This window comes from Micromesistius poutassou (genome assembly GCF_964030765.1).
Source record: "Micromesistius poutassou genome assembly, chromosome: 2".
NCBI lineage: Eukaryota > Metazoa > Chordata > Actinopteri > Gadiformes > Gadidae > Micromesistius > Micromesistius poutassou.
The window spans coordinates 8,853,260-8,880,141 of NC_140272.1; the positions used below are offsets into that span (position 1 = coordinate 8,853,260).

Genomic DNA, 26,882 nt, shown 5'->3' on the forward strand with positions numbered 1-26,882 from the left:
AGCCAGAGAGATATTCATGCTCTTCAGTCGAGTCGGGATCGCAGAAGAAGTTTTAACGGAGCCGGGAGGATGTTTCATGTCCAAGGCAATGGCTGAAATGTGCAAACTCCTCAAGGTGAGAAAAATCTGAACTTCCATTCACCATCCCCAGACCCACGGCCCTGTAGAACTATTCAACCAAACATTAAAGCAGATGTTGTGAAATTGGTGTCAAGGAGAAGAACTGGGACAAGCTTCTTCCCTAGGGCCTTCTCTCCACCAAGGAAGTTCCCAAGAGGTCCACAGGGTTCTCAGAATGTGTGGTCCAGCCCCGTTGTCATCATCCCTACATCTGATCCTAAGGTTTGCAACGACTTCCGCAAACTCAACGAGATATGGATGTTGGACGCCTACCTCGGGGCCCCGTTGGATGAACTGATTGAGCAACGAGCGTTCTGCCTACCGTGTCTCACCCCCTTTTCTCTGGCCGTCTACCGAGCTTACAGTTCACCCCTGAAGCCCTTGCAGGAAACCTCACCCTCCTCTTTGCTCTCACCATTATTGAATAAGACCCCTGTTACTGTTTAACCCCAACCTGCCTGTCATCTGTTTCACAACCAAGGAGGCCTCAGTTCCATCAAACTGCCACAATATACAGTATATAAATGTATTATGGTTACAATTGGTAGTGGGTGAGGGTGGTACCTGTTTTTCCTGTGTTCTTCATAGAGGTCTTATTGGAGGACTCTGCGTCAAAGCCCTCCAGCGTCAGCTCTTGGTACTCCAGGGAAGCCTTTGCCTCGTGGTCCACGATGTTGATGGGGGACTGGTTCCTCTCTCTGCACTCTGGGTAGGCTGATGCCCAGCCCTCGTCTGGCCCATGGGCCCCTGGGAGAAGACAAACCACTGTTAACGTGATGGACCAATAGGAAATCTACTGTTTACTTTTCATTACGTTACAAGGTTACGATTATGAAGGTGTGCACTCAGAATCAGAACACAATCAAATTCACGTTAATTCAGCCGATCAATTTCAGATTATATACAGCGATGTAGCCAAGCAGGTGACCAATCACTGTACACTGACATGGCCACGCAGTGACCAATCACTGTACACTGACGTGGCCAAGCAGTGACCAATCACTGTACAGTCACGTGGCCACGCAGTGACCAATCACGGCACACTGACGTAACGGCGACGGGGCAGCTGAAGGAAGCTACAGGGTTCGGACTTTGAGGAAGTACAAACTCCACAAAACAGTGCAGGGGGTGGGGATTCAGTCAACACCCCTACAATCCCCCTACAAGTCTTTCAAAGACTGAGTTTATCAGCTGACTTTGAGGTGTTTATTACTAATACAAGTGGCGAGTGGTCCATATAAGATGTGAATGTGGTGCATAACCAGGCATTGTAAATGCCTGGAATTGTGTTTGGGTCTCGATGTGAGTCTACGCTGCAGTGGTGCCTGAATGCTGCCAGGTGTTCAGCATATCTCATCAGGTGCTCTATGTAACCCCCCTCTTTACTCCCAGTACAGAAAGGGAGGGGCTCACTGATGGTGTGGTGGGAACAAAGTTTAATTGCCTCAGCATTGACCAAACAATGCCCCTATTGACTGCCCTGAGTTACACATTTCCGAGGACACTACTTTGAGGATACTACTACTTGTGCGTTTTCAAGGCACAAGTAGGAAACATCCAATGCACCAAAAGCAGATTATCCTTCTAGATACTTATATTTAATAGAGGGTTGATGTTGTGGAATGGGTTAGTGTATGTCCTTCATTATTAATGAGCATGTTTTAGTGTTGGCAATAACAATGCTAATAATAATAATAATATACTATTAACAACAATAACAGAAAAGCGAAATATGTTAGCTTGATTCTGGAGGACATTGTGAACAGAAGATGTTGGTATGGTGATCAGTAAAGGACAGTTCTTAGGGAAGAATGGTCCCAACACCCAGTATCCCCTCCAACTCACCCACCAAGTCACCCTACCAAGTCACCCCACCAACGCTCCCCTCCAACTCACTGTTCCAACTCACCCACAAAAGTCACCCTTCTATAAGCTCCAGGAGTGGTTGGTCAGAGACAGCCCTGACTGTTTAAACCACTGTCACGCATGATGGTAGACGCATTTTAAGACGTGGGTGACTGAAGGTCATTTCAAATAGGTACAATTATTTAAGTTCAAATACTACTATGCTGTGGTGAATTTCCATGAGGAGCTTTCCTCATTTGGTCAGAAAAAGCCTATGAACAAACCTGGTAAGATTGCAAACTATTTGGAGATGAAAACAAACAAAAAGGCAGACAGCACTGTGACTATTAGACAGTCATGCAGCTGTCCCTCTGGTGTGTGTGTGTGTGCGTCAGTACATTTCCAGAGTGAGAGCCGGAGGCAAGTGTAGCAGTGCAGTCACATTTTTTACCCTAGCTGGTACAAAATTGAGAGAGAGAGAGGGAGAGAGAGAGAGAGAGAGAGAGAGAGATTAATGGACAGTGGGTTTTCTGGAGTGAGGCTGCAGAGAGTCAGTTAGTCTGTCTGATGGACGGTTCTGTGGAAGAGTGACGGCAGAGCGTCCTCTGTTTCCATCTCTCGTCTCTTGATTGTATTTCACACACTGAATGTGGGCAGTCAGGACTTCTTTGGGCTCCACATGTATGCAGTAACCAGCTGCGAGCAGCACATGCACTAGGGCTGATTTACACACCCAACCTGGAGGTTCACAGTAATCGCTTTCTCAAGGAATGTTTAAGTTGTCCATAAAAGAGATGGATGGTACGTTTATGAATCCCCAAAGGGAAATTATATTTGTTGCAACACACATATCAACAATCGTTTGCATCTCTGAGCTTCCCACTACACACTCTGTGTAGATTTACAACACTATTTTATGGTGAGGCTTTGTGTGTCAACCGGGATGATATATTTATTTTAATTAGCGAGGGGATATTGTGCATGGCATGACATTTAAATCTGCCATTGAACTTGTGTGTGTCTGCGGTGGCTGGCCATTCACTTCTGATTTGTCGCGATCAGTGTAACTGGTAGCTATTGTGGGACAGATAACCTAGATAATAGGCCATGTGTGCCTGATAGGTCCTAATTAATTTCCCCATACAAAATGTCAGAAGAAATCTCATCCAAATGAGTGGAGCCCTTGTTAGTCCTAAACCCTTGTTTCTCCACTAGGCCGCTTGTATGTGTGGTTGCAGGCGTTGCAGAAATAATAACGTGGTCACGTGGACAGAGTGGAAGGCAGTGCAGCGAGGACTCTGTAAGGAGCATCCAGCTTGGCATTCAATAGCACACCAATCATCATCAGCCTCATGAGGACAACACAACAGCAGAGCTGTGCTGTTTGCTGGTACTAGATGAAAGCTATGTTATTGAACTGATTATTGACCTGACGAAGACGCAGCCAGGCAAATCAATGGCTTCTGGTGGGACTCAAAGCTGCATCGTGGCCTTTACACACTACAGAGGAGACATTTACATTCAGGGGACTTTGCTGACGCTTTTAGCCAAAGTGACTTACAACCATTAATTCACATTCGCTCACCGAAAGGGGAGTCAGCCACGCAGGGCGACAGCCAGCTCGTCAGGAGCAATCAGGGTGAGGTGTATTGCTCAGGGACACCGCAACACTCCGGGGGGTGCCAGGGATCGATCTAGCAACCTTCCGGTTACCAGTCAACACGCACTACCTCCTAAGCTACTGCCGCCCCCTGTGAGAGACCAGGCGAGTATGTTTCTGAGGCGGCCAGAGAGAGAGAGCTGTGTTCTCGGTCCCTGTCTCTCCTTTCCTCCGCTGCCTCCTCACCCTTCCACACCATATGCACCATAATGGCTCTGAACTGTGCCCCTAATTGAAAGCAATACCAGGCTCCTGAGCTCCAAAATGAATTTGTCTATGATTATTGGTGCCCTGATGCATTTGCGAGCACCAGGTAATGTCTACTTCATCAAATTAGGAGGCATCCGGTTCCTTCTCCTCCCCTCTCCCACAGTCCTTGCCCGGAGGTGGCTATCGATCGCCGCGGTCTAGATTCTGTCTAAGACCGGCGCTGCCTATGGATCTGTCTAGCTGGACAGCTGCTGGGTGGCTGGCTGATGCGATTAGACTAGCTAATGTCAGCTGACTACACTGGGGCCGTGATGGAGGGGGAGAACAGGAGCGCTGGCTGGGCGTATTCTTCCACTCACATCGGGCTAATTGATGGTTTGGATAGTGTGCACAAACCACTAGACCCACGCACACAGGCAGAACTTACCCCATGATGTTGCACATACTGTCATCACAACATCCTTCCAACCTCCAATGTATTTATGCTGAGATGTGATGAGCTGTTAAACCCTAATGTTAACATAACAAAACAATTTTGTTCACAGGTTTCACGTGGATGTGATCACCATGCAAAGACGGAGTGGAGACAAAGGAAGACAACAGGAACCCTTGCTGCTAAATGGAGGCTAACGATACGAGCCACCAGCGTATCTCAGGTCCTCACACGTAGTCAGCCCTCCTCCCTGCAATGACAGTCCTGATAGCAGCATCAACCCGCAGGCTCCTATGTGACACGTCCCCGTCCCTGTTGGCTCCTTCCTCTACCAAAACACCTTGCTTAGCAACAACCAGCTCTGTGTGTGTTTTTGTAGGTGTGTGAAGGTGCGTGTGTGTGCATGTGCGTGCCTGTGCACGTGCGTGCGTGTGTGCGTGTGTGTATGCGTGCACGTGCGCTCGCGCGCGTGTGTGTGTGTGTGTGTGCATGCGTGAGTGAGAGCAGCAAAGTGTGACCACCCATCCAGGTGTCTCTCTGCCTTATATAAGAATTACACAATTTACTCAACAACCTGGTAAAAATAGAAAGAGAAATCCAACACAACACAAATGTGTTCTTCACTGTATGGCCGTGCTGGGAGGCTCATCCATCCTGTGCTCATCAGTGGATGCTCTGCTCTCAGACACTTATGTCTGCCCACGTAGCGTGGATGAGGAGACTGCAGTATGTACAGCAACAACGAGAACCCCCTGAAAGAACCATCAAAACACCTCTCTTTAACTGAATCACAATTAATGCAACAACAACTAAAACACACAAAATGCCTCACAATATCAAAGACAAATGAATTCCAGCTGGGTTTGACAGAAGGTAATTAGCTGGGGAGATGTTCCATGGTAACCTTGAGAACCAAATGGTCCATACGTTCTATTGAGAAGACTGAGGGTCCCCCTCTGTGTCCTCATCCAGCCTTCTCCCAGTCATGGCTGCTCTCTGCTTGTCCTCCTAAGTAGGCCACTTGTGGTGGACTCTATATGGGCCATCAGTCTATCAGGATTACACCAACGTGGCAGAAATCAATGAGCTGAGGAGGGACTAGATGAGACAAAGAAACTTCTTAGTTTGTTTTCCAGAACAGCGACCTGAGAGGATCTGGGGAGGGGCATGCATATCGTTATAGATATATATCTATATGCATATGCAACTATATCTATATAAATATCGATATACATCTAGATACATCTATCTATAGATCTATCTATATCTATATCTGTGTGTGTGTGTCTGTGTTTTTGCTGATGATCCATTGTTATGCCATGTTTGAGATTCTAGTCAACAACTCTACATTCCCATCAAACCGATTCAGCGATGGCTTGTAGTCTACTTGATGTCCACAGCAGTCCATCCACATGTCCGTCCCCATGCTACTCTGTGAGTCTGTCTTCTAATCCCAATAATGACGCTTGCATACCAACCGAAGCAGTTTGCACATTGGACTAGATATCCTGGTCTCGAGGAACCAACACATCAAATCCGATGTGTTGTTCAGACCAAGGTCTGTGTGGAGTCAATGTGCTGAGGGACAGGTTCACCTGGTGGGGTGGTAGTGTGGAGTCTCTGTGCTGAGGGACAAGTTCACCTGGTGGGGTGGTAGTATGGAGTCTCTGTGCTGAGGGATAGGTTCACTTGGTGGGGTGGTAGTGTGTCTTACGCCGTGCCTTTCAGAACTCAGGTTGTCAAGGCTTTGATGTGCTCCGTGCTCCCCTCAGGTGCTTAGCGATACTTTGTGCTCCTTGTAAGATCTCCCTGGCACTAAGATGTCATTGTGATTTAAAGAGAGCTCTTGACACTGCCGCTGACAAAGAGCCTGAGGATGTGACATGAAGGAAGCCAACTGAAAGTACATTTGCAAGCTTTTACCTTTTGGTTTGATGCTCGTATAGAGAGAGGGCTCTGGTGTGTGGGATTCTGATCTGGATCTTCTTGACAAATAGTAGACAAAGTAGACAAATAGACAAGTAGCCAAATAAAGAATTACCATGTTTCAACAATGTCCATTTCGGTCTAAAGCCAACTGCCCATCGCCGCTTCCAGATCAGTATGGCTTTTAATGTTCCCATCCCAAAAAATTGGAGTCCTATAAGCAGCGACAGAAAAGCACTGTCGTGCTGGAGTTACATATAGGGCATTTTATAGGGGACAGGAATTGCTCCATGTGAGTGTGTGCGTGGATGGTGGCTGGTTTGAGCAGCCTCACCTGCCTGAGTCTGATTGGACTCTAGGGCTGGGTCAGGCTGCACACATGTTGCACTTTGAGTAATCAGTGTGCACAGGTTAGACCAGCCATCCCCACATACTCCGATAGGGTTCTCCTGGATGGCAACATGGAGCTCCAGGCTAGGGATGCACCAAAAGAGATAAAAGACATTGATTTTTTGAACTGTACGACAGACATCTGGAGCTCTGAAGTGTGCCCCATGTCACTTTTGAGTCTAACTGTACACTGGTTAGACACTAACATGACCCCTCGTAGTGCTGCGCTACAAGCAAAGAATTTCCCCGGTTCACACAACAGTGACAGGAAAAATATGGAAAAGGCCATGTTCAAGATGGGTGTGAGCAGCTTAGGCTGTTTTGCTCACTCACTGCAGCTGGTGGTCAACGAGGGCCTGCTGTCTCAGAGAAGTGTGAGTGACGCAGTCGCAAACGGCAGAGCGATTGTAAAGCACTTTAAAAAGTCTCCCCTTGCTTACTCCGAGCTACAGGACATCCATGTCCATATGCAAATGCAACCGAAAAAGATTACAGCAAGACGTGAGGACACGGTGGAATAGCACATACTTGATGATCCAGAGTCTCCTGGAACAGAAGCGCGTCCTAGGAGCTTATGTTGCTGACTTTGATTTGCCGACAACATTGACTACTAACCAGTGGGGCTTGCTAGAGAAAACCAGCCTTGTGTTGGAACCGTTTGAGGAGCTGACGAGAAAAGTCCGAGCGATGAAGAAAACCCTACTGGATGCTGTCAACCGACGATTTGTCAATACAGAGCAGGAGCCTTTGTACGCCATTGCCACCGTGTTGGACCCGAGGTACAAGGACAGGTAAGGCATTATAAGATAAAATACAATAGCCCTACTAGTACATTATACATGGTATTTGATGTGATATGATGCCTACATTTTAGTGTAACATTTAATACATTATATTATACAAATGCGAATACATTTGTGCAATATTTTTAAGCAGTCTAACTGTGAAGTCACATCAGTCATCAACAGGATTTTAAATTTTATTAATGGTTTCATATTTAGCCTAAGCTGTTCTATTCCTGTTTCAGGTAGAAGTGAGGCCTTTGCTAACCATGCCAAAGATGCACTGTTGAGGGAACTTCAGAAGAGAGAATTGAGCACCACAGCAGAAGAAGACACAGAGACTCCAGCCAGCGGAGAAGGCCCCTCGGAAGGAGGCAGAAACCGCGCCAGAGCAAGAGGCAGAGGCAGAGGCAGCGGCTCCAAGGTAGCTTTATTGAGGAATTTTAACAAATTCTGGAGGAGTGTGAGGATGAAGGCGCTGCAAGCAGCTCAAGCCCTGAAGGTCAGCTGAATGCATATTTAACTGAGAAAACCATTGCTGCTTCTGACAACCCATACCATTACTGGAATGTCAACAGACATAGGCTACCTGCCAGAAAAAATACCTTGCACCAGTGTCGAAAGTGAGAGGTTCTTCAGCACTGTGTCCAACATTGTGGATGAGAAAAGGAATAGACAGACTGCAGACAGAGCAGAGATGCTTGTTTTCTTGACAAAGAATTTGTCATTGCAGCTTAAGTGAGAATTCAACTGTCCATAATCCTTCATAAGGGGTGAGAGACTGCACTAAATGTGAACCTTTATATAATACCTGATTATTGTCTGTTTACTGCAGAAATTCTCATTTTCAGTTTGCAAAGAGTACCCATCCTGGCTACTCAAGTTTTCAGCACTAGGTCATGATTGGTGATATTGCACTAAATGTTATGTTTACATTTTTTTTATTATTGTAATTGACCAGACTACTGGTTTATTTTCATATTCAGTTAAGTTATTTCTAATTCCACTTTGTAAACAGAATGCAGATAATGTTAAATGTTATCTTTTAACATTATCTGCAAAAGTGTGTTTTGACTTCACATTGCTGTGAGAATTTAGAGCTCCAGCAAGCCATGAATGGTGTAGAATTGCACCATGTTGTGTAGTTGGCTATTACTTGTTTTTAATATTTTGTGACTGTGTGTGTCCATAGTACAATTCAGTTTGAGTTTCAACATTTGTATTTTATTTTGTATTTGTTTAATAGTTCACCAAATGTTTACTGTTACAATTATTTACTTGAATATAAATGCTGATGCATAGATTATTGCTGCTGTTGCACATTTTTTCTGTACTTTTGTAATAAATAAATGGTTCATTGCATTAATTTATGTAATAGTTCATTGCATTAATTTGTTTAATCTTATTACATTTGTCTCAGGAAAGAAAGGTGTAGTCACCCAATGCCTTCAGTATGTTTGTCCTGTTGAAGTTTGTAGTTTCTTAAATCAACAATGATATCGGATCGATATCGGGTATCGACCAATACGCAAGGCCCCAGCATCGGTATCGGCATCGGAACTGAAAAAGTCGGATTGGTGCATCCCTACTCCAGGCCATGTATCATTTTCAACAAACCTTTACAACAAACTGGTCTTCTTTCACCCCCACCCTGCGTCCTTTGTCCACAGGAGCCCAATGGAAGTCACCGAGGTGGAGTGTGGCAAGGACATTTGCTCCATACACTCACTAAATGTCACTAAATAAAGCGGCCATTGAGATGAAGCAGGTGTGAATGGTGAGGTCTCCGCCAACAGTTCAGGAACCTTCCCCTCTGTTCCGAGCCCGGGTAGCGGTCCCCTTGTGACATCAGGACACCTTACCCTCACCCTGACACCCAGGAGGTTCCACCGCGCTGTGTGTGGAGATGTGGATCTTGGTCTGAGCAGCGGTTTATGTTGTCTGCTGCATCCCAGAGTGTTAGGCTTCTTACTGAGAATATAATGCCTAGCGCATATTTAACAATTATTTGTCGAAGAGTTGAATAATTGTTTTAGTATATGCCACACGTGAACACTCCAAAAATAAACAAGATAACACTTTTTGCTGGGATTTATTTGTTTTTATTAGCGGTTTATTTATTTTTATTGCGTGACGAGACGACCATCACGTGCGCAAAACAATATCCAGAGTTTGAGATCTCAATCATGGGATATTGCCAAATATCCCGAGATAGTGAACCAATCAAATTGCGCCATCTTAGGAGGTTCACGTGTAGCATATACTAACACATATTATAACGCTCATAATCAACGATGAGTACACTAGCTAAACAATAAGCCTCACAAAGTTGGCGTGAACCATAATCAACACCTCTTTCCTAGAATTCTGAAGTGTTCGGATTTGAGCTGAAACTGAAATAATATGATTTGATTTCTCTTTCTTGGGTTGCGCTACGTATATTAAGCAACATTCTTGCTCTGTGTGCTTTGGGATCAGCTAAATGATTGGCCATTTTGCTATGTGTGATCTGTTAAATTATGTTTTCATGGCTCGTTCTTAATGCTTCCTTTTCTTCACGATAACAGAGAAACATTTTATGGTATCTATTCATCGGTATTCATGAATTAAGTAAATGTCTGGATAACATCCAACATAAATGAATACATGGAAAAGAAGGAGGATAGGATACAGATAAAGAGCTGGCAGTCGATGGAGAGATGGATGGAAACTGAGACAAATGGACTGGGTGAGGAATGGATATGCACGTACATTAGAGGCTCCTGAACAAGGTTACACCGGGTCCACTCTGTTACCTGACTATACAGCATACACTTGAAACCCTATTTCCTCCATATAAGACGGGGGATGGAGACGGGGAATCATCCATCCAACACGCCTTTCCTTTTTTCCAATTTCTAAGCTGGTTTGAGCATCTTCCTACAGCATCCATGCAATCAGGGCATCTGTCCGAAACACAACAAAAATAGTTAACTTCTATGTCCGTCCAGTGATTAGCAGAAGGCGATAAGTGCTTGTTTTCGTCCCCATCTCGAACGGGGTTCAATGAGTTGAACGAGCGTTTCAGAATGGCTCTACCTCGCCACGTGGGCCGCACGCCCGCCTTATTATCTCCTAGGAGACATCACCTGTCACTCAGAGCAGCCAATTACGGGGCTTCATCAACATGAGAGGAGCACAGGAAACACGCCTGCTGGCCATAATGAGGAATGATCACTGCTGCCAAAGTGTCAGAATATAACGACGCACCCCCCACAAAGCGTCTGATACCTCAGGGAAGCTGTCCCATTAATGTTCAATATGCTATCTGGACTTATTTGGAGAGCTCCTCATAAATTAAGTGTTGGGGGGGAAACAAACACAATATCCATCTAAACAAAAAAAACATTTAATTCCCTGCAGAGCGATTATCCTAATTGGTATTTTTCTGGGAGTTTTTACTTTTTTACCTTTTTCTTTTCCACTTTATGGGACTGAATTTCTCGAGGGAAATGGGTAGTGGAGGAGTCAGCAAAAAGACTATTTTAGTTACTGACGCCATATGGAGAGTGTATGAACAGTGCTCCCCTTGAACACAACAGAGGGAGCGTTCTCTGCCTCCTGGGAAACGGGGAGGCTGAGCGAGGCCTGGAGGACGTGTGACCAGACCAGCTTCTGACTCCAAAGCGAGATCTCACCGGTCAAAGGTTGATACAGCTGAACTCAAAAGAGTGCGGAGTGTCTATCTCACTCTATCATAAAGCATAAAAATATAAAAATAAAGACTGCAGAACAAATACCCAAGGTGTGCGGGAGACAGGGACTGAAAAAGGGAGTGGGGACAGGGGGGACAGCCGATGCGGGTAGTTTCTGGCTTCAGCGCAGCGCAGCCCCCCCGCCCCCCCCGGCAAGACACCCCGCGGTGTGAAGTCCCTGTCACACTGATGTCCCACACTCCAAAGTATGCCCAAATATGGCACAATCAACATATCTGTTAAACATGCATTTGCATACGACGATAAGCAGCCAATAATAATAGGCAAATTCAAAATGCCAATGCTACAAACAAACAAATCCAACACACAAACTTAAAACACAAAAGGACACGACAGGTGTGCCCTTTCCACACCCTGCCCGAGTCACGCTGGCCCGGTCCCCAGCGCACGCCAAATCCTTCATCTCATCACGCCTGGTCAAGCGGAGCGTAAAACAAGGTGAAGTGAAAGAGAAACTAGAAACTGTGTGGCTCTTGAAGACAGCACAACCTCCTCGCCCACAAAACCACTGCAGCACAATAAGTGTTAACAGACACACAGTGAAATGAGATTCTTTCACACAGCCCTTCCTCTGCTTTGACACCTCGCTGAAGGACAAGCGAGGGTAAACGTGGATCTGGCAGCCGTGATGATACCGGCCGAAACGTGAACAGCGATGGGAACCTCCCCTATGGCCGCTCTGTTTCACAGAGGGTACAGAAGGCCACAGGCAGCGCTGGTTTTTCAAGCAGTGTGGTGTAATTATGTACGGGCCTCCGCACATATCTTTTTTCTGCTAAGGATCGCAAGTCAGAAAGCTGCTGCACTTACACCCACGCTTTAATGTGCCAGAACTTTTGCTGGTCGCACGCGTTTCCACCCATCATCACATGGCCAATAAGTGGAGACTAACAGGGAGACGGGGTGGAGGGGCACCACATAGAGATATGCAGGGATGCAAATATTGAAACAGATTTGGGTTGTTAAAAGAACAATATTTGATGAGCACCGCTGGAGCTATTTTAGTTAAACAGAAGTCCTATTTGGTTTATTTGAAGCATTTAGCCATTTCACCAGCTTACAAAGTAAGTACACCATCATACTGAACACTGCCCACAGTGTACTGTACATACTAACAGTGTAAACTCTAACAGTGTTCACTCTAACAATGGATACTCTGACAGTGTATACTCTAACAGTGTACTGTACCCTCTAACAGTGTTCTGTACACTCTTACAGTGTACACTCTAACAGTGTAAACTCTAACAGTGTACCCTCTAACAGTGTTCTGTACACTCTAACAGTGTAAACTCTAACAGTGTACTCTCTAACAGTGTAATGTACCCTCTAACAGTGTACACTCTAACAGTGTAAACTCTAACAGTGTACACTCTAACAGTGTACTGTACATTCTAACAGTGTACACTCTAACAGTGTAAACTCTAACAGTGTACACTCTAACTGAAACCAAATTGCCCCGATCCTTTGTGAAGCTTGTTATAACAGTGAGAAGTTGATTTGTTTGAGGTTGAACGAGATTAGGTGTAACAGGGGAATTTGGCCGGTGATGGAAGGTGATGAATAATATGATTCAGCTGTGTTAAGTAAAGAAAGATGGAAAACAAGTCGGCTGTTGATTTGTGTGTGTGTGTGTGTGTGTGTGTGTGTGTGTGTGTGTGTGTGTGTGTGTGTGTGTGTGTGTGTGTGTGTGTGTGTGTGTGTGTGTGTGTTTGCGTGTGTGCGTGCTTGTGTGTGTGTGTGTGTGTGTGTGTGTGTGTGTGTGTGTGTGTGTGTGTTACACAAACAAAGAGACAGTCACAATGCTGATCCCGGCTGAAAGAATGAAAACATTTCATTTTCCCAGCCTTAAATCCCTCTGACCTTGCTCGGTTCAGACTGCTCTGCTGCTGTGTTGTCATTCATCTTGCTTCCTGTTTTGGATTGGATTCTTTTGCTCCATGGCCATAAATAAAAAACATTATAATCCCCTTTTGCAAAGAAAAAACCTTCTAATTCCAACATTCAAAGCAACTGCTTGACTCACATAGTTTGTTGAACTTGAATGATTTAAAAACGTATTCCAGCAAAATACATTTTTAGAACTTTTTACTTTATTCAACATTAATTTCTAATAGGGCTGGGTAAAGATTCAAAGTTTTAATTGCGATTAATCGCATAGTATTGGTGAGTTGACTCGCGATTAATCACACTTTTAAAATGATATTATATATATATATATATATATATATACATACATATATACATACATATATATATATATTATATTAAATCCACTCAAATTGCAGTTAAATGAGATTATCAAATAGAATGACAGATTATCAGTCATGTCAAATATACTTAATAAGAAAAAACTAGACCAAGTGATCATGAGGTAGTTTTATTAACTCACTCAGTGTGGGTTGAATATGAAACTTACGGAACACCACCGATTTGGGAATTGTAAACAGGCAGTTAATTAGTAAAATTGTAAACCAACAGTTACTACAAGTGTAGTATATTTGGGAATTGTAAACAGGCTGTCACTTACTGCAATTGTTATCAGGCAGTCACTTACTGCAAGTGTAATTAAATGTAAAATAAGTGGAACTAAAAACAAAAAATATTTCTGATATGACTGTTGACATTCTGTGGGCAAAACATTTCAAAATTAAAGTAAAAGAAAAGACGACTTGTAATTAACGCGTTAACGTGCCCAGCCCTTATTTCTAATAATCTTTTTATCACAGTGATGTTTTGAAAACTAAATATAAATGATGGGAAATGGAAGAGATATGATGAAAGATAAAAAACTATGTTTATGAATCCAGTTCATATGTGAAAGGCCATATCTAATGAGTTGATTCCTGTTATAGATGTTCAATATCGCATCATCTTCAAACTCAAAAGGCACTTTCAATGATACCCCAGATTTCCCACAACACTCTTTTATTAGCCTTCATATAATTTGGCAGAATCGCTGTTGGAGAGCTAATCTCAGCAGCGTAGCAAAAGGTGAAATCATTACCAGGTATATTAACCCCCTGGCTCATACAGGCTGCAATAACATATATTGCACTACAGACAGACCAACTCTTCTGCAATAACTTTAATCCCTTAATACTCAGTTCCTGGGGTATCAAAGCATTAGGTATGGTTGGTATTATGTTGGAGTTTTCTACTGTCTCTTTACCACATACAACAAGTACAGTTATTTGAATGAGTACAGTTTATTTACAATAGTATCAATAATTAACCATTGCTTCCAGAATAATGATGGAAAACTTCATTATTGGACAGTTGGACACAAAGCTAGTCTCCAAGCCATGGAGAAATGTGGAGAAACAGACAGAAAATATAAAATCAAATAACCAAATCCCCCCCAGTGTGAGGGCTAAGGCCCGGGAGGAAAGCATTCCAAACTTCCCTACCTGCTGTGAATGCCAATGTATATACATGGATGTGTGTGTGTGTGTGTGTGGTGTAGCCTGTGTGATTCTGGGTGTGTGTCCTCTCCATTATGTGTGTGTGACTGTATTCACTAAGAACGAATGACGATGCAACACACAAGCCAGCAATTCATCCGTAACCAAAAACGCTTTCATGTTTGAGGTTGGACCCACCGTGACAAACCAGCCGACAAGAGGTATGTGCTGGATTCCCCTCATAGACACATCCTTTTACTCCACACACACATGTCCACCGCGCAGGGCTGAGGGGGCGCTCTGAGCGTTTGTTCCAGGGCAGGGAGCCATATTGTGAGGTGATGAATGAGAGGGGAGAGTCAGGCCCTCAAATGGCCTATAAGCTGCCGGCATCGATTTCTGGTGCCTAGCAAAGCCTCTCTGGGGACAGCACCGCTGCAGCCTCCAGCACCGGGATGCATCTCCTTCCAAAAGCCTGGCCCCTAAGTGCCCGGATAACTGTGGAGGCCGGGAGTGGAGCAGACTTGGGAATGGAAGCGCTAGTGTAACCTGTTAGAGAGGAGCACACACTTCACTGAGGCCGCTCTACCACATTCTACCTGTGCATTCTGCAGAAGATATTACGGAAAGGAATAAAAATGTAACAAATGTCCAAATAATCCACACACAAACTAGTTTTAAGTTAATGCAATATAGCGTCCGCTGAAAAGGTTTGGTGGGCTGTGGTCTCCAGCTCTGGAGAGCCGGGTCTGCTTGATCTGAAATGACTAGTGCGGAGAGCATTCTCTGTCTAGACAATCTGGATAAGTCCGTCCCTGGACGTGTCCCCGCAAGACAGACTTCATATTTTATCAGCCGGCAGATGGTTTGTCCTCGGAGAGGGAACAGCTACACAGTGGCTAACCTGAGCCGCAGAGAAGAACGTAAGACAATTGAATCCAGCAGCCACCCAAACACATGCGAGACCCCGGCAAACAACTCTCACTCGAGTGCCGAGTGTCCTCTAATTGATTTTGTCTTGGCCTTCTTTTTGCCTCACACAGCAGCTGTCGGCTTCTAGATTTGCAGAAGCAGCGCCTACTTCCAATAGGAAGCCCGGCCGGCGGTCGTAAGCAGGGCGGAATAAGTTTAGAGCTGGACCACATTCAGGCAGAGTAATTAGACTAGTAATTAGAGGTCCATCACTGTTTTTCCTCGTGTGACAACTCTCCCTCAACCCTCCAAAATACTGCCGCTCCGTGGAGTGCGGTCTCCCCCTTAGTGGGTGTGTGGTTGAGCTGTCTGAGGTTGGCCCTGTTATGTTCTCGAATCAGAACAAGTGGCTTGGAGTGCTCTTCAAGATGGAGGCCCGATGTGTTGAACACACACTTAGAATAAAAAAAAGTGATGTACGATTTAACTCAATTAAACTGTTTTTCTATTTTATTATGACAGACTTTATTTGATTATCCTAGACCAGTGTTTCTCAAACTTTTTTGAGCAAACGCCCCCCTTACCTTACCCTGATCCTCTGGCCCCCCCTCCCCATTATTATTGTTAATTTTGTTTTAAAAAAAAAAATTGCGACACCCGTGGGTAGGCTATATCCATTACCAACTCCACTCCAACTCATGCTACATTGCTTGAATAAAAAACTTCTGTGCCGCTGGTTTCTTCTGGACAAGAAAATGTACATTCAGAGGTATTATTAAAAGGTTTTATTATTGAGCTATTGAAGTTTAATACGTAACAGTGCTTGTGTACATTTTTATTGGTTATTGAACTGTTAACCCGCGAACTTGGGTTCAATATGTGTACGAAAGACTCCCTTTGTTTACGTGACGTTGCCTAGCAACGCTGGGCATGTGCAGCCTTTATCCGGCCTGAGTTGGCGAGTAGCACGTTTAAGTTTGCGGCCAAATAGTAATTAAAGTAGTTTGTTACTATACAAGTTAAGTGCCTGCAACATATTAAATGCGTATGTGCCGGTTGGTGTGCGTACCTTATGAAAGTAAGTGTTTATCGGTTTGAGCGACGTTGCAGTGGTCTACATGTAATGCGCACGTTCTATTGTTTACAATTAGCATGCTAAGCGGAGTTAGCTTTATTCATGTCTTTTGTTGCCTTTGTGTAATGCCCCATCCACCGCTTGCTTTGCATGTCCCACAAACCAACCAGTGGAAGTTAGGGGAGGGCGAAATAGTTTCAGAAAGCACCACGCTACTGCAAAGAGGTGGGTTTGTTTATCGGTGTTACTATAGCGATCATGACGGTACTGAGCATAAAGTAAAAAGTAGATGAGACGATAGAGGGGTTAGAAACCCATATGAAGATAGGCTTTTTATTTCAGTTATCCTATTTTTGCACCGAAAATGCATTTTTTTTTTAATTATTATTATTTTTTATTTTATTACTTACTTAAAGGAGGAGGACATAGGAGAGAGGCTTGCTCTGCCCACATGGTACCCTCCTCAAAGAAAGAGGAGGTACGAGAGAGGCTTGCTCTACCACCGTTTTACCCTACTTAAAGGCCCATCATCACAGCATGCCGCTTCCTTGCCGCTTCCTTGCCGCTTCCACACCTTTGGCCCATCCAACTATACATACCATAAATCAACACTGGCAACAAATAATGTTATAATCATTCAGTAATGGATTGCACCTTTCACTGGGGGTACGTGTGATCCATTAAAATTCAATTTAGCCTCCTGCACTTATTTTTCTAAACAAGTAAAAGTGCCAGTCATCATTTTGCGATGCAGGCAGAGAGTTGGGCACTTCTGGGTGAGCGAGATTGATGAGAAGAGAGATTAACACTTCATTTTCAACCCCACTGGAGATAGCCGGGACATAATGAGATAAATGGACTGAGAAGAGAGTCAGACAACAGAAAGTGAACGAATCGAGGATAGGAAAATGTGGGCTGTCTTGGGAACACTTGGACTGAGTACTCTGAAGACCGGGCCTCCGGGTTATAGCCTGAGGTTAAAGGTCACCAGCAGAGTGGAAACCCATAAGTGGGGGTGTCACAGTGCCTGACCACTGCATCCATTACCTAGCAATCAGACACATGCCAGTTTGAATCAGTCCTCATGGACCTGTCCTATCTTCCTTAGACAACACACACAAAGGGCATGCAAGCCAGGGCAACATTGAGCTATCCATCCATGTATCCACGATGCTGGGAAAATCGAAATCTACCTGCAACATACTTACATAAGGCTTTCATTATACAAACCAACAGAAGCTGCATCGCATTGACAAGCAAGTGTGAAGTATGATGCAGATTTGCTCCGTTGGACAGATAGCTGTATGATTCAATACAATGCCATATGTTTACATGTTGAGGCATTTACTCAAATTGTTTCTACAGTAAAACCAGGCGCAAGATGCTCTGCTTAGAATGTGCATTTAATATAAACCCAATATTACGTTGGCACCTGGGACAACCTCATCCTCATCTCCCTCAGCATATTGCTGTGCTCCCCACTTTCGATACGCTACGCTTACATTTAAGCTTTCATCTCCATTGTCCCGGGAAAACCTAGACATCCTACACTCTGTTGCAAGCAGCACTTATAAACTAAACTTAAAGAAGAGGCAAAAACTCAACTTAAAGAAGAGGCTACAAACTATACTTAAAGAAGAGGCTAAAACTATACTCAAAGATGAAGCTAAAACTATACTTAAAGAATAGGCTACAAACTTAACTTAAAGAAGAGGCTGCAAACTAAGCTTAAAGAATATGCTACAGTACAAACTACAGTGAACATAAAGAAGAGGCTAAAACTAAACTTAAAGAAGTGGCTAAAACAAAACTTAAAGAAGAGGCTACAAATTAAACTTACAGAATGTGATGGAATGGTGATGATTCCAGTGCAAGCCTGCCCCTGACTTTGATATATATATATATATATATATATAATATTTAATATTAGTAAAGTCTTCCAGGCTATGTTGTGAGCTCTGTTGCCAGCCAGTAAACGGCAGGGTCACGAGGGAGTCTTGAACTGAGGACTTCCCTGCTCGCACTAACCACTGAGGCAGTGTGTGAGTGGTACATGTCATGCACTTGTGCTCTTTTTCTCTGTTGCAATCGACCAATGAACACAAAATAAATTATTCTGGGACTTGATGCCCATGGCCACTGTTAGCCAACTGATTATTTGTGCTTCTATAGTACGGAGTATGCAGACATGTGCCCATTTCTATTGTGCACATTTTCTGCTGCAAATGCTGAGTACACAGTTTGAGAGAGTAAACAAAGTGGTTTGTTTTTCATCAATGTATGGGTGTGTGTGTGTGTGTGTGTGTGTGTGTGTGTGTGTGTGTGTGTGTGTGTGTGTGTGCATATGTGTATGTGTGTGTGTGTGTGTGTGTGTGTGTGTTCTTCTCAACATGGAGGTGACTATGGTGTGGGTGGTCTTCCTCACAGCACCACACAGGTTATTAATTAAAACAGGGTCCGGTGGTAAGTGAAGAGGAAGTCCGCACACACACGTGTTACAGTGGAGGACGTGTGGTGTGTGAGTGTGTTGTGTGTTTGTGGGGGGAGGAGAGAGGGGGTAGGGGCTGTATGTGTGGGGCAGCCCCAGCCAATGGCAGGGTAGTGGCCTAATGAGTGTCTGTCCTCTCTTCGCCGAGGGTGATACCTTCCTGATGGGGTCTGTGCTCAAGGTCACAGACAGGTGGCAAAGAGGTCCACATCACAGCGCCGGGTTTCTAACCAGTGGCCACTCAAAGCACTTTATAATATTGCCTAACATTCACCAATTCATGCACACATTCAAAAAAATAGACGGCGGTGTCAACCATGCAAGGCGACAGCCAGCTCATCGGGACCAGTCAGGGTAAGGTGCCTTGCTCAGGGACACCTCAACACTCCGGGGATCGAACTAGCAACCTTCCGGTTACAAAACAACCCGCTCTACATCCTGAGCCACATGCCGCCCCTGTGACCACACAGTGGGTGGAGGCTGTGGGAGGAACAGAGACCTCTCATACCAACAATTAGCTCTGTCATTATCTGATGTGCAGAATATTAAACAATGAAAAAAATAATATTTTTATATTTTATATTTCTCTATTCGTATTTCCCTATATGTCTACAATGAAGAGATGTAATATTGCAGAGACAGCTACACACATCACACATATACACACACATATACAAAACACAGCCGACAGAAGCTATTCTAATCCCTGGGCAGTGAAACGCCAATGTTCTTAGTCAGTCACCGTGCTCCTCATCCCTCCTGCCCTCACGGTCCCCCTGCTCCAGGTGTCTCCTCCGAGAGGCACCTGGGACGGCTGCAGACAAGTGACAACAACATTTGAGCCCCGTAATTCCTACCAACTGCGACAGCGCAAGCCGGTCTCGTCAACGTCAAGCTGGCCGAGAGAGCTGTCAAACCTTTGTGTGTGTGTTTGTGTGTGTTTGTGTGGGTGTGTGCGTGTCTGCATGTGTGTGTGTGTGTGTGTGTGTGTGTGTGTGTGTGTGCGCACACCTAATGGGGTGATGGACTGTGGCTATGTATCCGATGCTAGCAGCGCCGCAGAGGTGAGTCTGATGAGGATTGGCAGCTGGATTATGGAAGAGGCATTTTTCTGTTTTGGGCACAGCGCCGAGGCCCTGCCTCATAGGGTCTGAGGGCCCCCAGACCTCCGGGGGGTCTGGGGGCCCCAGACGGCTCGGCTCTGTTCTCAGAGGACAGCGCGAGGGACACCGCCTCAGACAGACCTTCTGGGTTCTTTCTTTGTTTATTTGTTTGTTACCTTAAAAGCTCAGAGCTTTGCTTCATTTTGACCCATTTCTTTTTATTATTATCTAAAATGACAGCTTTGCTAGTTTGTTTAACTTTACTTCAAGTAAGCAGGTTAAAGAAGGCCAAAATTATTTAATATTTTACACCTTTGTGATGCTATAACCTGGTAGGACAAGGATCCAAGACTAGGAATGCTGTAGGAATGCGGTTTATTACTGAGACAAAAAAGGGTTCAGCCGTAGACACAGCACAAAGGAAGTTTCGCATAATCTGTTGAACCTAAGGTTGCCTACATCAAAACATGGCAACTTTTGCATTCCTGCTGTAATCACTAAGAGAGTAAACAAAGGGAAACTTAGACACACTGCTAACCTCTCAAATCTCATACCTATTCCCTCCAAACCAAAATCAACCTTAAAGCCTATAAAGTAGACCCATCAGGATGGGTCTACTTAATGTTAGGTCTCTTAATAACAAATCTTTTTAGTTAATCTCTTTTAGTTAATGATTTTATTACCACTTCTCAACTGGATTTTATGTTTTTAACTGAAACATGGCTAGAACAAAATAACAGTGCAACCGTTGTCACGTTATTTATGTGTGTGCACGGGGGTGGTGTTCTGCTTCCCCCGTGTCTTTGTTGGCACAGGGTTTGTTCCTGTATTCGCTCCACAGGCACTGGGATTTAGACAGGTGCGGGGCATGGCCAGCGGGGCTGGGCACCGTAACGAGGCGCACCTGGACCTCATGATCATCAAGCACCTCTTCTTAAGCCGGGCGAGGAATTTTCGTCGGCAGATTATTCCGTCTCATTCGGTACAGTGGCCGACGAGTTTAAATCGACTTTTGATACTCTGACCTGATTTTTGTTATCACTAACGTTCGTGTGATCTTTTCGCCGGTAGCCAATTCCTCGCCATCGGATAGCTACCGGACCGCAGCATTCTCCAGTGCCTCCGCCAGCTACGCCAACCCGCACCTGTCTTCGCCTGCCTCGCTGGATATCTTTTGTGTTACTTTTTGACAATAAACCTTGGATTGTCCGAACTGCCTCTGTATCTGCATCCGGGGTCCAAACCAACATTACTGAGTACATAACAACCGTTCTGATAGAGACAGCTCCTCCCAACTATAACTTTTTTGATATATGTAGATCTGGAAAAAGAGGTGGAGGGGTTGCTGCTATTTTTAAAAATGTATTTCAGGGGAAACAGATGCTATTTGGTGATTTTCCATCATTCAAATACCATTGTGCTGTATTGAAATGTTCCCCCAGAGTTCTCCTATTAATTATTTACAGGCCACCCACATACGCTGCAAATTTCTTCGATGACTTTACAGAATTATTGTCTAGCATCTCCACAGACTTTGACTGTGTAGTTATAACTGGTGACTTCAATTTTCACACTGATGATTTTAATGATAAGTGTGCAAAAAAACTTTTTACCATTTTGGACACATTTGAAATGTCTCAACATGTGAAAGAGGCTACTCATTGTAAGGGGCACACTCTAGACCTGGTTATCACAAAGGGTCTCAATGTTTCAGATCTCTGTGTTTTCTTTAATATATCTTTTATTCCCGACATACAGACAAAATCAAATACTGTAAAAAAACCTGTATATCAATGAACATTCTAATGTACTTTTTAAAAAGGCCATCTCCTTGCTACCACCTCTCAACCCATGTTCTGCTGATGATCTTTTAGAAAACTTTAATTTGAGAATTTCGAAAGTCATCGATGTCATTGCACCGTATAACGTTAAAACGATTTCTGGAAAGCAAAAGGCACCTTGGAGAAAAGCTGCTTTTGTAACAGCCCAGAAAAAAGAATGCAGGAAGGCTGAATGCATATGGCGTAAAACAAAACTTCATATTCACCATGACATCTATAAAGAGAGCCTCTGTGCCTACAATTTAGACTTAAAAAGTGCTAGAGAAACATTTTTCTCCAATATCATTAAAACCAATACTAATAATGCCAAAACCCTATTTGCAACTGTTGACAGACTGACCAAGCCCCCAACACAAATTCCACCTGACCTTCATTCCACGCAGAAATGCAATGAGTTTGCAGCATTTTATACTGATAAAATTGAAGGCATCAGACGCGCCATCAATGTCTCCACTTTAAACAAAAATGTTGGACTACCACCCTATTCAGGCAAAAGTAATGTGGCAATGACATGCTTTAATGTCATAGACTCTAAAACTCTTGTGGAAACTGTGACACAACTGAAGCCATCCACCTGTTGCCTTGATACTTTACCTACCAACCTCTTTAAGAATGTTTTTGACTGCCTAGCAATAGACATATTGCAAATAGTTAACAACTCTCTCCAATCAGGCACTTTCCCAAAAGCCTTAAAAACTGCAGTTATCAAACCCCTTTTAAAAAAGCGGAGCCTAGGTGCCTCTATTATTAACAACTACAGACCAATATCAAATCTACCCTTCATAAGTAAAATCATTGAGAAAGTTGTCCTTCAGCAACTTAGTGACTTCCTGGCATCAACTGGTTGCTATGACACCTTCCAATCCGGATTCCGACCCCTTCACAGCACAGAGACCGCCCTTATTAAAGTTGTAAATGACATCCGTCTTAACACAGACTCTGGCAAAATCTCAATACTAATGCTACTAGACCTCAGTGCTGCATTTGACACTGTAGACCATACAATACTTTTGGACAGATTAGAAAACTGGGTGGGGCTTTCAGGCACAGTCTTAAATTGGTTTAGGTCCTACCTACAAAATAGGAACTACTTTGTTTCCATTGGCGACTTTGTTTCAGAATCAACAAACGTGACATGTGGAGTCCCACAAGGTTCGATCTTAGGACCCTCTCTATTCAACATCTACATGCTCCCACTAGGGGAAATCATGCAAAATAACAATATTGACCATCACTGCTATGCTGATGACACGCAAATCTATGTATCGCTATCACCAAATGACTATCAGCCAATAGATCTGTTGTGCCAGTGCATTGAGCAAGTCAAAGACTGGATGTGCCGAAATGTCCTTCAACTAAATGATAAAACCGAGATAATTGTATTTGGTGCTAAAACCGAAAGGCTTAAAGTTACCCAACACCTTCACTCTCTGTCCCTGAAGACCTCAATCAAAGCCAGAAATCTAGGGGTTATCATGGATTCAGATTTACATTTCGACAGTCACATAAAATCAGTTACAAAATCTGCATATTATCACCTTAAAAACGTAGCAAGACTTAGAGGGCTCATGTCTACCGAAGACTTACAAAAACTTGTACATGCCTTTATCACTAGCAAGCTTGATTACTGCAATGGTCTCCTTACAGGTCTCCCAAAAAAAACTCTAAGGCAACTACAGCTTGTTCAGAATTCTGCTGCTAGACTTCTAACAAAGACCAAAAAATGTGAACACATTACACCAATTCTTAAATCGTTACATTGGCTCCCTGTATGTCAGAGAATTGATTTTAAAATCATGTTGCTAACCTATAAATCCCTACATGGTCTAGGGCCAAAATATTTAACTGATTTGCTTCCACTACATAAGCCTTCTAGGCCACTAAGATCCTCTGAGACCAATCTGTTAATTATCCCCAGAGTCAACACGAAACATGGGGAAGCAGGATTTAGTTACTATGCAACAAATAGCTGGAATAAACTCCCTGAGGATTTAAGACTTGCCCCAACTCTGACAGCTTTTAAAACAAGACTGAAGACTTTTATGCTTGCTTTAGCTTTCTGCTAAATCTACAATGCTTCTATTTGTTATTTTATCTTTAACTTAACTTTGCCTTTATTTTCTATCTGTTTTACTTTTTACGTATCTATTAGTTTCTTTTATTGTATGACAATGTTTATATGTGAAGCACTTTGAGTCTGCCTTGTGTATGAAAAGTGCTATATAAATAAAGTTGCCTTGCCTTACCTTGCCTAATGCAATCCACAAAACCAATGGTTGCTTCCTGCATTACACCATACGGAGGAGATTCACTTCCTGTCACTAGAACTGCTACCGTTCTAAGGAAATCGATTTTTGTATTAAATGAGGGATCAAGGACAGAAATGCAGTATTAATATACAGTATAATATCATCATGAAAATAAATATTGTTATGTCCTGTCACTATTGATTTTCGATGCTGGCACAATAGTGAACAAAAAATGTAATGGTCCTAATTCACCAAGGCAACCCAATGGGAACAAATATCAGAGGCTAGCCATCCAAAGCTTGGGGATTGAATTGTCCTAGGAAGATACAGTACTGGACCTGATGTGATTGGACTGGTGCCTCATTCAAATGCGTTGAGCAAACATGTTACCACACATCATCATTCAAGGCATCTTCAACCACACCTCCACACCTCCCAAAACAGGTTGAGGAATGCTTTGTATATTCAACGATTTTCATTTTAATAAATGTCAGTTAAGTTAAGTCGCTATTCATCGCCGCATGAGGGGACACCATGCTGATGGAGCCTCTGGCCCGCGGGTTAAAGCCATTGGCAGTATTATGATTTTTAGGATCTGGTTGTCATGGCGACATTACCGCCTTGCATTAAAATCCCAAGTGTCACCGTGAGCGACACGTTTCCGCCCCCCAGCAGAGGTGATTCTGAGAGGGAAGGGGGGGCAGGACAGACGTGCTCTTCAACCCACCTGGCCGGGCAGCAGCGCTCAGTGTGTTTTCACCATAGGTGCTGCCAGACAGAACAAAACTGAGATCTGGAGATTGATCTCTCAGAACAAACATAGGAAAACAAGAAGCCGATGCACAAAACATGAGGCCAGACGTATCTGATGAAGAGCAGCCTCTCGTCATGAGATGTTCAAACTTCAAAGAAAGCAGATTGAAATGGGAGTGTTTTTCACCAGACAATCCGTCTGAAGGTGTGACAGCATATCGGGACCAAATGAACTCTGCACTGCGGCTCCAAGCTGCTCCACAATACAGGACAGAACCGGAGAGGGCAGGGAGAGAGACATCAAGACAGAGAGAGAGAGGAGCTGGAGACCACACAAGCAACCAACACAGGAACACATGCAGCAATACAGGTCAGAGACTGACTGGATGTCTGTGTATAGGACCCCAATATCGCAGCTAACACAGGGACGCATGCAGCAATACAGGTGGCAAATTGTGGCTCTGTATAGAGAGGGTCTGTATGTAGAGGGTCTGTATATAGAGGTTCTGTATATAGAGGGCCTGTATATTGAGGGTATGCACATAGTGGCTCTAACTCAACGGACACCACGCAATCTCACTAAATAGCTGGATTCCAGGATTATTGTCTCTAGCACTCTCCACATTGGGGCGTGTTGCTGAAAAGCCTCACACGCACGCACGCACGCACGCACGCACACACGCGCACACATGCGCACACATGCACACACACACACACACACACACACACACTCAGGGTGTATTCATGCACATCCCTCAGCTTCTGATCGTTGGCTGCACACCCTTACAGAGGATAGGCTATTGATTGGAATCAATTATAGCCCCATTTACTTAATGGGCTCGGTCAACATCTGTATCTGTGTGTGCAGCCGCCCCCCGCCACACACCACTGAGCAGCTCATGACCACGGGGGTCTTCCGGAGGCATCTTCATATTGAGTTCTGTTTTTCTCTTTTTCTGTCAAGTATTGTCTCATCAGAATCCAACCTAAAGGACCTGCAGAGAAACACAGCGACAACATAGCGAGTCATCGCTAACCCGAGAAGGCTGTTGTTTTTGGGAAAATAACTGGACTGTAAATAATGGAAGTATTGATGAAATCAACTACATCTTCTCCCCAATTAGGATGTAATGGGGAGAACAAACAGCATTATGTGAGGTCCATCGCATGCAGAGGCCTACATACCAAACATTAGCATAGGGCTGTTCATACTCAGGCCACTCAGAGCCCGTTACAGAGAACGGACTCCCTCCCTCAGACTCTGGGAGGGGGGGGGGGCAGTGAGCGGTCCCAGGGGAGCGGAGGATCCTAACCAGCCACCCTCCAGATGACCTGCCTGTCCATACTCCTAAGTGCAAACGGAGACTTTAAACACTATGGACACCAGAGAGGAGGTCAACTGATGTCCGTCAACCAAGTCTCAGATACCAGGACCAGGCCTGCTGTTTCAAGCAAATGTGCAAAAAGCAAATGTGATCAGCATTTAAAGTTAAGTGGAGCTCCACACTTTGTATCATTGTAAATCACCACAGTTAGTGTCACAAAAATATTAGATTATACACGATAAATGATGATATTAAATGAGCTCCCATGCCTGTCACCCAATACATTCTGAATGAGAAGCAGAGAGATAGAGAGGGAGACAAAGAGAGGGAGACAGAGAGGGGGAGACAGAGAGAGGGAGACAGAGAGGGAGAGGGGGAGGAGAAAGAGAGGGGGAGGGGGAGAGGGAGAGACAGAGAGAGGAATACAGAGACGGATAGACAGAGAGATGGAGACAGAGAGAGGAATACAGAGAGGGGGAGACAAGAGGGAGACAGAGAGGAGGAGATGGAGAGGGAGGCAGAGAGGGGGAGGGGGAGGGGGAGAGGGGGAGACAGAGAAGGAGACAGAGAGGGGGAGACAGAGAAGGAGACAGAGAGGGGGAGACAGATAAGGA

The 26,882-nt window shown here is 44.2% G+C and overlaps 1 protein-coding gene across 1 annotated transcript in view; it reads right to left on the bottom strand.

Annotated features, from left to right (window-relative positions):
• LOC311339370 (receptor-type tyrosine-protein phosphatase gamma-like) overlaps positions 1–26,882 on the bottom strand; it is a gene marked incomplete at its 5' end in the record, with an annotated part of 182,673 nt that overhangs the window by 91,096 nt on the left and 64,695 nt on the right. The window contains one exon of the mRNA XM_084464745.1: positions 685–867. Coding sequence (XP_084320871.1) covers positions 685–867 — 183 coding nt within the window. The remainder of the gene's footprint in view (positions 1–684; positions 868–26,882) is intronic.